The sequence below is a fragment of the Lissotriton vulgaris genome, chromosome 6 (genome assembly GCF_964263255.1).
Source record: "Lissotriton vulgaris chromosome 6, aLisVul1.2, whole genome shotgun sequence".
Classification (NCBI taxonomy): Eukaryota; Metazoa; Chordata; class Amphibia; order Caudata; family Salamandridae; genus Lissotriton; species Lissotriton vulgaris.
The window spans coordinates 1,853,024,653-1,853,038,232 of NC_141694.1; the positions used below are offsets into that span (position 1 = coordinate 1,853,024,653).

Here is a 13,580-nt window from a genome sequence, read left to right on the forward strand (position 1 = left end):
GGGAGAGAAAAGGAATTCAGGTTGCCCCGTTCAATCTCCAGGCATGAAGGTGTAATGTCTGGAGGTGGGGGTGTAGAACCTGCCCCTCCATTTGAGAGAGGAGATCTGCCCTCAACGGGAGACAGAGCGGCGGGCGAGAGGAGAGGTGGAGAAGATACGTGTACCACACCCTTCTTGGCCAATCCGGGGCGACCAGAATAACTTGGGCCCGGTCTTGGTCTCCCCACACCAAGAGACAAATTTAGACCATCTATAAGAATAAATGGATTTAGTGGTGTCACGCCTAGCCGATAATATGACATCCACCACATCGTGTGGGAGAGAAAAGGAATTCAGGTTGCCCCGTTCAATCTCTGGAGGTGGGGGTGTAGAACCTGCCCCTCCATTTGAGAGAGGAGATCTGCCCTGAACGGGAGACGGAGCGGCGGGCGAGAGGAGAGGTGGAGAAGAGCCGTGTACCACACCCTTCTTGGCCAATCCTGGGCGACCAGAATAACTTGGGCCCGGTCTTGGCAAATCTTCCTCAGAACCCGAGGAATCAAAGGTATGGGAGGAAACGCGTAGATGAGTGGATTTCCCCAACTCAACTGAAATGTTCCCCAAGGTCCCTTGCATCGGATACTAGAGACTGCAGAATGACGGGCAGTGAGCATTCTTGCGAGTTGCGAACAGGTCCACCTGAGGAGTCCCCCACGTCCGACAGACGTGACGAATCACCTCTGGGTGAAGCCTCCACTTGTGGTCGGCAGAGAACTGCCGACTGAGACTGTCTGCTTGAACGTTCAGAACTCCAGCCAGATGATTTGCCATCAGACAAATCTGATGGTCCTGAACCCAGGACCAGAGGCGCAGAGCCTCTCTGCAGAGACACTGCGACCCCACTCCTCCCTGCTTGTTGATATACCACATCGCGGTCGTGTTGTCCGTCAGGACTTGTACCAACAGACCGCGAAGGGAAGGGAGGAAGGCCCTGAGCGCCAAACGTATCGCCCGCAATTCCAGAAGGTTGATGTGAAGCAACCTTTCCTCTGGAGACCAAAGACCCTTGACCTCCAGATCCCCCAGATGAGCACCCGACCCTAGAGTGGATGCATCCGTTATCACTGTGGCCACCGGAGGAGGTAGATGAAAAGGCTTTCCCTGAGACAGATTGCCTTCCACACTCCACAAAGACAGATCCGCCGCAGTTTCTCTGGAGATCCTCACCGACTCCCTGAGATCTCCGTTGTGTTGATACCACTGCCTGCGGAGGCACCACTGGAGCGCACTCATGTGCCAGCGTGCATGGTTGACCAACAGAATGCAGGAAGCCATCAGACCGAGCAGGCGAAGGACCTTCAGGACTGGAACGACCGCTCCATTGTAGAATAAAGGAAACATTTCCTGTATGTCGTGAATCCTTTGAGGTGGAGGGAAAGCACGGCATACAGTTGTGTCCAGTACAGCACCTATGAACAGGTTGCGCTGGGAGGGCACCAGGTGAGACATGGGAACAGTTATTGAAAACCCCAACCGTTACAACAACTGAGTTGTCTCCTGCAGATGCTGGAGCACTTTCTCTGACGACTCTGCTTTGATCAGCCAGTCATCCAAATAGGGGAATACTGGAATCCCCAACCTTCTGAGATGTGCTGCCACCACTGCCATCACTTTGGTGAAGACTCGAGGCGCAGTAGTAATTCCAAAAGGAAGGACCGCAAACTGATAGTGTTGCGATCCCACCGTAAAACGGAGATACTTCCTGTGCTACTTCAGGATCGGGATGTGGAAATACGCATCCTGCAAGTCGAGCGACACCATCCAGTCTTCTTCCAGCAGCGCTTGAAGAACCTGTGCAAGGGTGAGCATTTTGAATTTCTCTAGTTTCAGATAGAGATTCAAGATCCTGAGATCCAGGATTGGACGAAGCCTGCCATCCTTTTTGGGTATCAGAAAATACCGGGAGTAGCATCCCTGACCCCTTTCCTGCTCTGGGAGGGAATTCCTGAAAGGGAAGGGCATACCCATTTTCTACGAGATTGAGAACTCAAAGATCTGATGTAACCGATCAATCCCGTAGAAAGTAGGTAAGCCGACCCCCCACCGGACCCACATGATCCTGAATGGCGGATGTAGGGCTGCTTTTCTGAGGCTTGGGGGGTTGGAGGAGGTAGAGGAGGAAGAGGCTTGACTACCTCGAGGTCGAGCCCTTTGTCTTCCCCTATATGTCTTGTACAAGGAATTCTGCTGCTGCTGCTGACCTTGCCGATAGTTGCGAAAGGAAGAGCGTCCAAAGTCTCTGAACCTCTTGGCTGTAGAACCTCTGACTTGAAGCCCTAAAGATTTGGCAGTAGCCCTACTGTCCTTAAATCTTTCTAAGGCTGTATCGGCCTTTTTGCCAAAGAGACCAGATCCATCGAACCGCAGATCCAGCAAAGCAGCTTGAACATCTGCTGAAAAGTCCGAAGTTTTCAGCCAAACTGATCTCCTTGTGGGGGGGGACTCCTAAATTGAAGGTCAGAGAATCTATAGGTCCCGAAGGTGCGCCAGAGGGGTACCACGCCCTTGAAAAGACACCATACATTGCGTTTAAAAACGCTGATGGGTCCTGGCCTGGGGCTGGAAAAGGTGGCTGAAGACCCTCAGGCTGGTCTTGAGGTGGGTTCGGATTCGGCTCTTCAACAGGCGCAGAATCCTCATCCACATGTACTTCTTCCTCCTCTCTGGCTGGGGACGGCGCCGGAGACGGATCCAAAGCCCGAGTCGGCGACTGAGCATGCGACTCCGAAGGCGAAGCCTCACCTTCCTGATCCGAGGCATCCAGCGTGACCACCTTAAAACGTACCTTCTTCGGTGACCTCGACCTCGAGTCCGACTCATTACCGGAATGAGGCCGGGACTCATGTCTCTTCTTCTTATGTCTCCTCCTCGACTTCGAAGCATGGTCTGAAGCGGACTTCGAAGTCGACTCCTCTCGAGATCTGGATCTTGACTTCGACATCGACCTCACCCTTCTCTAACGAGATCCCGAAGATTTTCTTCCCTTGTCACCCTTCAGCTTCGCCACCAGATGTTTGGTCTCTCTTTCCCGCAGGGCCTTCAGGTTCATCTTCCGACAAGACGAACATCCATCCACATCATGGTCAGAACTTAAACACCATATGCAGTCCTCGTGCGGGTCTGTGATGGACACCATTTTTCCGCATTCCCTGCAGGGCTTGAAGCCGGTCTTCTTTGTCGACATTGTGTTGAAACAAAGAAGCAGAAAAGCAAAGATAAAGGCAACAAAGTCACTAGGTTAGCGTTGACGATGCTGAAAAAAGGGCACTGATGTCATCACGCCGGCGTGGGCCTATTGTAGTGTCGGTGACGTCAGCGGAGTCGCGTGCGATGCCGTGCCTCTATGACATCGTCCACGTCCACGCGAAGCTACAAAAGAATTTCCGAATGTTGCTGACGCAAGGGGATATTAACAAGGTGAGGAATCCACTGGCAGATGTATCTATCAGAAAAACCCTTTACTCACATACAATTTGGGCAGAGAAGGGACTTACTAGAGGCCTTTGTTGTTTGTTTCGGTCCCATCTCCTTGACTGAGATATCAGGCTAGCTCACTCGGCCATCTTAGACTTAATAAGGAGATTCGGAACGTGGGTACCACTTCTTACATCAGCACCTAGTCTTACTACATTTCCTTTAAGGACAATGGAAACCCAGAAACTATTAAACAAGCACTTCAATATCCAATAAGCTTTGAGTCATGGTGTTTAAACAAAGACTGATTATCTACATTGACAAAAACCATGTTTCGTTGTCAAACTTAACAGCACTAACAAGTTTTGATTTAATTTATGAAACATTCAGCACAATCAAAATAAAAAAGTAAAGTAACTAGGAAGAATATTTAAACTTGGAGCCGGCTGTGTTAATAGGTAGACATGGCACAATAACAGCAATCTGAAGTAGTTTAGCAGGACACCTGCCTGCCCAACTGTTGTAACCTTCTGTTGAGTCCCAGCCCTCAGATCACAATATAATGCTTTCATTTTCATATTCCAAATGCAATCGGCTTATATAACAAATGTTCTCCATATTAAGGCCCTCATTTTGATGGTGGTCAGATGAGTATACGACTGTCATCGCCGCAGGCAGGTGTCCGTCCGACAATGAGTCAGTGTTCCCATCTGCCTCATTACTATCAGACAGCTGTGCAGGCGGTCGGAAAGACTCTTATCTTACTGCGGCTTGTGCTGCTGCCCAGGAAAAGAGCCGCAGCACAAGATGCAGTAGGAAGAGGTACTTTATGCACATCCATGCATCATGTGCCTGGCACCACACTGTGCACAGATGTGTGGGTGGCATTAGCAGTGGTTCACGGTGTAAGGTGGCCCTGCTTTGGGCCCCCAAAGTTCAATCCGGCTGCCTTTTCATATTGGTGGGGCCGCCATGAAAATGCAGTCAGACACGGACATCCTAATCTCTATGGCAGTTACTGCGCAGGCACCGCATCCATTGTTGCGATAGGAGTCCGACCGCTGCCCAGACGGGATCCTAGTTCCTGTCGGAAGCCGCGGTCTTACACCCCTCCACCCTCCCCCCCCCCGATAGCAAATAGTTTGACTGCTGGCAGTCAGACCAAAGGGCTGTCAGCTGGTTGGACAGCCACTGACAGCCTGTCAGTGGCGGTCCGAACGGCATCAAAATGGGGCCCTAAGTGCTGACTTGAGCATTATCTTTGGGCATACCCATTCTAGCAAACCTGGGATGAATACATGATGATTTGAAATGAATTAAATATTGAAACAACATGAGCAGTAACTTGGCAATGACATCTACTCTCACCACAGCCCGCTAATGAGATGCTCACAGTACAGTGCTGGTGCAATCTCTCATGATAACCTCCTGCCCTTTACTCCATCCTGGGGCTGTACCTTGTGAGCCTCTTCCCAAAGGCCAGCCTGAGTGTACATGTCAATAGCATCCTTCGTCTGATCTGCTTTAATGTACAGATGTTCTGCAACCTGGGGGAAAGCACAATTAGACAACTTCATTACTTTCTGATGGATAGATATGGTTAATACACCACATATCAACATATTGCATGTTCCATTTCAGAGCAGTATTAAACAAATTAAATGAGACAATTATTGATAGTGGTATCAAAACAACAGATTGTTTTACAACAATGAAACTAACATCACCAACAATAATAATAGTGTGACTATTGACAGAATACATCCTACTACATTTAGGTTACTTACCTGTAACTGCAGTTCTATAGCACTGGTATCTTTCATCTCGTGTCAGACTGACTCTTCAGTACTTTAATCGAGGAATGTATTGTATTAGGACGCGCAGATGCAAAATATTGACTCTCTAACTTAATAGAGTGCAATGAGTCGCTTTTCATAATATGGACAAATGTAAATGAGCAACAAGGATACAATCTTGCGGTGCTGGGAAACCATGGTCAACCAGTGTCGTCACAATCAGTGCTGTGCTTGTGTTGATGGTGGATATGCTGAATATCTATTTACGTAGTTGTTGATCATGGACCCAGCTAAAGAGCAAAGAGGTACTGATCCATGGCAGGAGTCAGACTCACTATTCAAGATAGTTTATAATTAACCTGGGTGATTATGGCAAATTAATCCTATTGTGTGGAGATGCAGTGTTCTCTGAAGTGAGTTTTCCTCTCCTCTCTGGATTGTAGAAGGGCTTGGGCGATTCTGCTGCTGATAGTGGTGGTATTTCATATAATGTGAACACAGGTAGAGATGGTTTGTCTTTTGGTTTCCTCCTAATTTCAGTTGTTTTTTCCCAGTCTGACTATGGTCATGGAATCTGGTATTTTACTGCCCACCAGAGGTAGTTGTCAGATATGAAGGGTGCAGGTAGCCCTGTACATGACTCAGCCTATCTGAAAATGAGGCAGTCCTAGAAATGGAGCCAGCACAGTGCCAGCATTGACAAGAAATGTTTGAACTTCGTTATGTCCTTGACGAGCCACCATAACAAATGTAGGATGCTGTTCAGTGGAGTCCGTGTGGTGTCAGAAGAAGGTACTGCATGATTTTGCATCGATCTCTTTACATGCTCTGGGAGGTACAATGATGCGGGGAGTTTTACCTGTGATGCTGAACAGTGTGGGAAAGTACTTGTGCCCAGTTATTCTGTCAACACCACCCCCATAAGACAGGGCCATTCCACTTTTTCAAATGACCCAATTAGACCCCTTTTATAGGATTAGTTATTTAGCTCTGACAGCGTTCAATGTTATAGGTTGGCGTTGTACGGTTTAATGCTCTCTGCTCCCATCTTCCCCCGATAATTTGCTTTCAGATTGCTGCCTTTGTTTAAGAGAGCAAGACTCATAGTATGCTTCCCTCACCCACGCTTTCTCATCTCAGTGCCCCTTAGTTCCATCCAACAGCATAGCTTAATTCTCTGGAGGGTCTTTGATTCGCAATCCTGTATGGATATACGAGAGATATTTGATAGTATGTGTACTATTTGAATACATTATGCATTAAATTCTTTGGCTTCTGTAATTCTTGGAGTTGCATACAAGAATTGACTCCATTGAGATGAAGTCTCATATATTTGATAATCTTGAAAACCCAGAATCCTGGAGATAGTTGCTGCTGAAACTGCAATCATGAAACAATGTCCATCTGTCTTTTTTCAAGCAAGAGGAAATAAAAGGTTATTTTTTTTGCAGAGTTATCCTTTTTCAGTATTCTGATTTAATGCATATGCAGTAAACATGACTACTAGCTGGATGTATGGCTCAAACTCTTCTGGCATTTTGTACTCGGCCATTACATGCGCAAAAGGTAAAACCATGAGTCGCCGCATTACACCAAAAGTATTAAAAAAAATTGGTAGCAGATACCATGTTTTAAGATCAGTGGTTAGACATCCTTCTTTTTAATGCATATCGACCACCAGGCAATATATTCCATTGAAAGACATACAAATAGTAATAATACACCAAAACAACTTGTTGAAAAAAGAGCTCTTACCTCGTACTCCTGCGCCGATGCATAGTGCTGTGCGATCTTGTGATAGTACTTGGTCGCCGACTTTCCATCCTGTAGATCCAGAATATGAATAGCCTTCTTCCACTGGCGGGCTCCAATGGCTGCCTCAATGGCTTTCACAGAGCACCTGGAAGCAACAAAAAGGCACAATTAGACTCTAGGAATGTCTAATAAGGTAGCTGTAGACTGCGCATTTGGGGTCCCCATGATTAATCTCTGGGCTTCAGCAGATCCAAGAACAATATAAATAGAAAGCATTACTCCTCATCTGAGAAGTATCGACTGAACTTGAACTAAACTCCATCTGCAGGGGGGGGAATAATTTTGCAGTTTGTTTATTTTTGCAGTTTTTTTAATTAGCCTGAACAGGACCCAAACGTCCCAGGGTGCTTTACATGAGCACCAGTTGCATTACAGATGGACTGATTCATATATATATATTTTTTAGGCACAGGGAGATTAAGGGATTTGGCCAGAATCACAGGGTGTTTAAGCCTCCCGTCAGACTGGTAACCGGTGCTCCGGCTTCAAAGTCGGCCGCTCTAGTCGTTAAGCTAGGCTAGTTGAAATGGCACTTGTTGGAAGAAAGAACTTATTCTGAAATATGATATTCATTTGGTTTAACCAATTTCCAAGCAGTTTGGTGTGTTTAAAAGTCCAATTATTTCAATCAAAAGATCTTCGCTTTAAGAGGTAGTGTGGTAAATAGGCACAATTTATTTGGCAATGGGTGGATGAAAAATATTTGCAGAAATCCAGATCACTTAAGTATTGCGGTGCTTGTTTTCCAAGAACTATGGAACAGGAGGCGCTCCAGAGTGCCAGAAGGCACAATCATACTTGGAGATCGGCCGCCTAGGTGAGCCTGCGGTGACAGCGCCCTGGAGCAGTGGGTGGCAGGGCCTGTAACTCATCAGGGAACAATAGCGGATCAGATTTGAATACATAAGCATATACTATCAAAATTAGTAATAACACTGTCTCTGTCATTAGGACAGTTTTGCTGCCTCTAAGAAATGAAAATAAAAGATATTAATATTATTTATCTTATTTGGACTCAAAGGTACTCAATTTAACATCCAAGGCAGGATATCAAATATCAAGGACCAATATATCGACTTAACATACTTATAAAGTACAAGAATATCGACAACTAATATGTTGTAGTCTAAAATACCAATATTGCATTGGTAAGTATATATATTTAAGTGTATTTAATATTATGGGAAAATATATATATATTTTTTTAAATGTAATGCATGTATACAATTAATTCATACAATTACATGTAACTTTAAATTAGCTTTAAAAAGTATATACATTTCAAAATTAAATGATGAATTAAATTACATGTATTACATAAATATTTATTAAAAAACATACTTTTTATTATAATGGTCAATAAAAAGATTTGGAAAAAAATTACATTATAAAAAACAATATAAACATGTATAAATAATATTTAAACAAGGTTACTATTAAATCGTTAAACTATTTTTTTAAATAAGGTATTAAAATCCATACACGTCACAGACTGAAAATATGAAAAATAAATAAAAAATAATACACAATTATAAACAAGCATTGAAAATGCAATAGGTCTCGCCTTCGTTTAAGTTAAAGCAATTATGTTTGTAATTAGGTGTTTTTTTAGCTTTGTTTTTATAGTGTTTTCAAAATTTCATGTACATAACATGCATAAGTATGTATATGTATGCATGTATTTATATAGATGTGCAGATGTATATATATGTCTGCTCCAAACCTCATAGTTTACACCACAAAAGACCAGCACTCACGGTGGCGAGCTTTCAAGATTTTATTGTCAAGCCCATGGTGTCTAGACGCGTTTTCGGCATTCGCCTCCGTCGATGGTAACATGGCGTCGCCGAAACGGCCGCTTTTTATGTTTACATATTATTCATGGACATAGTCATAGGACAACTGCATCAATGTCACGGCCGCCATCTTTCAATGGTGCACGAAATTGTAACACTTTACATTTACTTTAGAGCGCATTAGCGTTATTCGACGTAAACACTTATTGCATCTTCATAAACAAATAATGCCTGTAAATGAGCTCACTATGCAATACTTATTAATGCATCGCTTGTGTCACACTTATAGTGCCCATCGATGGGCTTAATACTTAATGTTCATATTACAATAACGCTCCCAGATGAGCTTTTGTGCATTGATGTCCATAATGTCCACAGTATTACATTCAACCACCTAAGAAAAGTCAAACCATAAGAGGTCAAACAGTATAATCATACAACAACCCGAGTTACATCCACATGATCTTTCTTCCAGTATCGATCTCCATTAGTTATCCCCTAAATGTACGGCAAGTTCCTCATGTGAATTCAGACCATCAGGTGTCTTTGTATTAAGATCAATAATGTACCTGGACTCCAGCCTCCTAAGGGTCATCAGTCTGTCCCCCCCTTGGATTCTATGTCAGGACCGGAGGCTCCGATTATGCTTTTCTTTCTCCGCTTTAATCTAATATCAAAAAACACAGCAGCCAGAAAAGCAGTAAAATGACTTCTCATTATAACATATAGAGAAAAACGTCATTTGCTCCCACAAGAAAACATGTAAAACTCAGTCCATGAACATCAAATCCCATCAGTCCAAGGGATAGCCTGCAACGTAGTCCTTCCTCGCTGTCACCAACTCCTAGAAAGCTCCACCATCTTGTGAAGACCTCTCTTTCTTCGCTGCTGCGCAGCTAGTTAAGTGCCTTTTGTTTTGCTCTCTGTTCAATGGTGTTGTTCACTGTGACTTGCTTTGTTATTGCGGGGAGGGAACGTTGATGAAGGGATCTTGTATTGCATTTTATGTGTGGTAACTTTCCCTTCCCAAGTTCCCTCGATTGATAGCCACGGGAGTGTTTATACTCCTTACGCGGCAGCCCAGTTGAGGTGCTCTGCGGGGCCACCAGGGGGAGCTCGCGCATCTCGTTGCTCCCACAGCGTGGCGCTCTTCATAGCGGAGCCGCGCTGAGGGAGAAGCGAGTCTGCCGGAGCCTGTCCCCGAGCCGCTAAACCATTACGCCCTGCGGGGTCTGTATTGTTCCCTTGTTTAATGATTGACGCCCCGCTGGGGTCCTTAGTCTTTGCCTGGCCTTGAAATCGCCGGTGGCGAGATTGCACACGAGTATTTTGAACGCGCGCTTGGTGGCGGCTGGGTCGCGTCAGTTACATCTGACAGCCCGCGCGCTGGAGGGCTTGTGTGTGGCCCAATTGCTGGCTTTGGTTGCAGCTCGAAATCTTTGCAGGTCTTTGATCGGCCCATAGCTCCCAACGCTAGTGAGGGGGGGGGGGGCGGTAGTCTTCTGCCTGTTTTACCCCTCAAGTTTGAGTTGTCTTCTGTGCTCCTAGCTGTGTTCTGGGTACTGTCAGGAATACTGTGTGTGTGTGGACCTGTTGGTTAAAGGGGCAATGGAGCAGGATAGTTACTATGAGGAGGAGGAGGCAACACAATACTTGCCCCTGGATGATGATTTCTTCGAGGCAGTTGACACCTCCATTCTTAGGTGTGTGACCGAGGTGGTGACCCCAATGGAGGAGCGCCTAACCAACCGCATTATCGCGGAGTGCGCGAGGTTGGCTCAGGCCCACGGTGGGGCCCCTGTCCCGGCCCCTGGCCCCCTGCCCCGCTCAGGGGAAGATCCCCCACCACCCAAGAAGGTTTGTGGCGAAGGCTCCGTAGGGGAGGCACACGGGGTGGACAAGGATGCCTTTGAACGCCTGAGAACAGCGTTTCTGGCCAAGTCTGTGCCACCGTCCTCTGTTCCTCCCCCGTTGCCGGAACCCTCAGTGTCCATGGCACCCCTTTCCCCGTCCCAGGATGGGGGCTCCCCCTCCGACTCGGACGATGAGGGGTCTTTGCGGTCCTGGCGCCCGGCTGCTTCTTCGGGTTCCTTGCCCCAGGATGCCTCTGGCATGCTGGACCCAGATGAAATTATACATCTGCGGTCGGCGGCCTGGGCTCCGGGGGACAAGGTGGCCAAGTTTGTGGCGGGGCGCCTCCGCAAGCCCCTGGAAAAGGAAGCCCGGGGATGTCTTAGGGCGGAGTGCCCACGCCCCACATTGGAGGGGAAGGTTGCACTGACTCCAGAGTTGGATTCTAAAATGGCGACTTTCCTTGCGAAATACATTAAGGACCCGCGTAAAGGGATAGACCGTTCCTGGCGTTCGTGCCAGGATAACTCCTGGACGCCATTGGGCCCATGACCAAGATTTTAGACATGGCGGAGGAAGCGAAGGCGACAGGGTCGGTCATCTCCCCAGACGTTTTGTCTAACTGGGCACAGAGGGCGATAGCCTTTATGGGCAATACCAACTGCGCCCTGTCGACGGAACGTCGGCGCTCTTTGCTTATCACGCTAGATCCAAAGCTGGGCGACTTAGCGTCCTCGGAAGCAGGGGCCGTGGCGCAGGGGGGTCTGTTTGGGGACCCTTTCGTGAATGAATTGGGGAAATTCGTTGCCACGTTCACCTCACTGGACAAGGCCCAGTCATACAAAGAGAGTTTTTCAGACCCGTTTTTCCCAGGGGGCCGGTCGCGGTAGGGGCCGCGCGACCGGCCGTGGCGGTCAACAGACCAACAATAAGGGACAAGGCTCCGGCAGGGGACAATACCAGACCTCAGCAAATTTTAACGACTTTTACCCCACCAGGGGGCAACGTTTCAGAGGCCGATGCGGCTTCAAGAACAACTCCGGCGGTGGTCAGTCAGGAGGTGAGTGTCATCCCAGCAGAGGAGGTGCGCATTGGGGGGCGCTTAGCGGAGTTTCAGCATACTTGGTCGGAACTCACGACGGATGCTTGGGTCTTACAGACCATAAAGGGGTTCCACATAAAACTTTACGATCAACCGCGGCAGGTCGCGAGACCGCGTCCTATTTCCTTCTCCGTCCCCGAGGCACAGCTGATCGACGAGGAGGTGTCCGCCTTGCTCAGGAAAGGAGCCATCTGTCGATCAGCACTGCACCCCAACGGTTTCCTCAGCAATGTTTTTCTGGTGGAGAAGACGGACGAAGGACAACGGCCGGTGATCAATCTCAAGGAGTTCAACGGATGGTTGGTCTACCGTCATTTCAAGATGGAGGGAATCCATCTTCTGCGGGATGTCCTCCTACCTCAGGATTGGATGGTCAGGCTGGATTTGAAGGATGCGTATCTGGTGGTCACGATCCATCCTCCTCAGTGCCGTTTCCTCCAATTCTCGTGGCAGGGTCAGGTGTACGAGTTCACTGCCCTTCCATTCGGACTTTCCTCAGCACCTTGGTGTTTTACAAAGGTGTTGCATCCGGTGGTGGAAGCCCTGAGAGGGCGCGGGGTGAGAATGATCGTGTACCTAGACGACATTCTCCTCATGGCGCAGTGTCCAACGGCATTGGCCTCTCAGTTACGACAGACGATCTCCCTTCTAGAAGGTTTGGGGTTCGTCATCAACAGGGACAAGTCCGTCCTTTCTCCGACCCAGAGTCTGGTTTTCCTGGGATTCGTCGTGGATTCCGTGAAATCTTCCTCGAGTCTACCAGCCCGCAAGATGGCCAAAATACGTCACTCATTGCGACAGACCATTTCCAGGCCGACGACTTCGCTCCGCCAACTGGCGCGAGTGGTAGGTCTTCTTTCCTCGTCGATTCAGGCGATCTTCCCGGGCCCGCTTCACTACCGAGCCTTGCAGCACCTGAAGGCGCACCACCTCAGAAAGGGACTGTTGTACGATCAGTCGGTTCCCTTGACGGAGGACGCGAGGGACGAGATGGCAAGTGGTTACAGCATATGGAGGCCTGGAATGGTCGGGCAATCTTCGGGTCGGCCCCCGACTTAGTCATAGAGTCGGATGCCAGCAGGTCCGGCTGGGGTGCTCGCTGCGGAGAGTTCTCTACCGGCGCCGTATGGTCCGTAGAGGAGCAAAAGTTACACATCGATTGCTTGGAGCTCCTCGCGGGTTCTTTCGCCGTCCGCTGTTGGACCAGGCATCAGGCGACCTCGTGTGTGTTACTAAAGATGGACAATGTGTCAGCGGTGCAGTATGTCAACCGCTTGGGAGGTCTTCGTTCGTGTGCCTTGGCGGATCTGGCGAAGGAGTTCTGGGAGTATTGTCTAGTACACCAGATCTCGGTAACAGCGGAGTACCTACCGGGTCAAGCCAATCAAGTGGCGGATTGGCATTCCAGACATTTGAGGGACTCCAGCCTGTGGAAGTTGGACCTCCGGGTCTTCCAATGGTTGAACGGCCTCTGGGGACCGTTTTCGGTGGACCTCTTTGCATCCCGCCTAGATCATCAGCTCCCGCGCTTCTTCAGTTGGAGGCCGGATCCTCTGGCAGAGGCCACGGACGCTTTTCTCCAAGACTGGAGTCTGGAGAGGGGTTAAGCGTTTCCCCCATTTGCGATGGTGGTTCGCACGGCGACCCGGATCCGCCTATTGAGGGCGGAGACGGTGGTGGTGACACCTTTTTGGAGGTCTCAAGTCTAGTTTCCAGTTCTTCTGGAACTTTCTTGGGATTTTCCAATCCTACTCCCCCCGCTCCCTC

At 48.1% G+C, this 13,580-nt stretch overlaps 1 protein-coding gene across 1 annotated transcript in view; it reads right to left on the minus strand.

The window, feature by feature from the left end:
• Positions 1-13,580, minus strand: part of IFT172 (intraflagellar transport 172) — a 1,181,874-nt gene that overhangs the window by 652,517 nt on the left and 515,777 nt on the right. The window contains exons 25-26 of the mRNA XM_086928171.1: positions 7,005-7,149; positions 4,911-5,000 (exon numbers count right to left, since the gene is read on the minus strand). Coding sequence (XP_086784297.1) covers positions 4,911-5,000; positions 7,005-7,149 — 235 coding nt within the window. The remainder of the gene's footprint in view (positions 1-4,910; positions 5,001-7,004; positions 7,150-13,580) is intronic.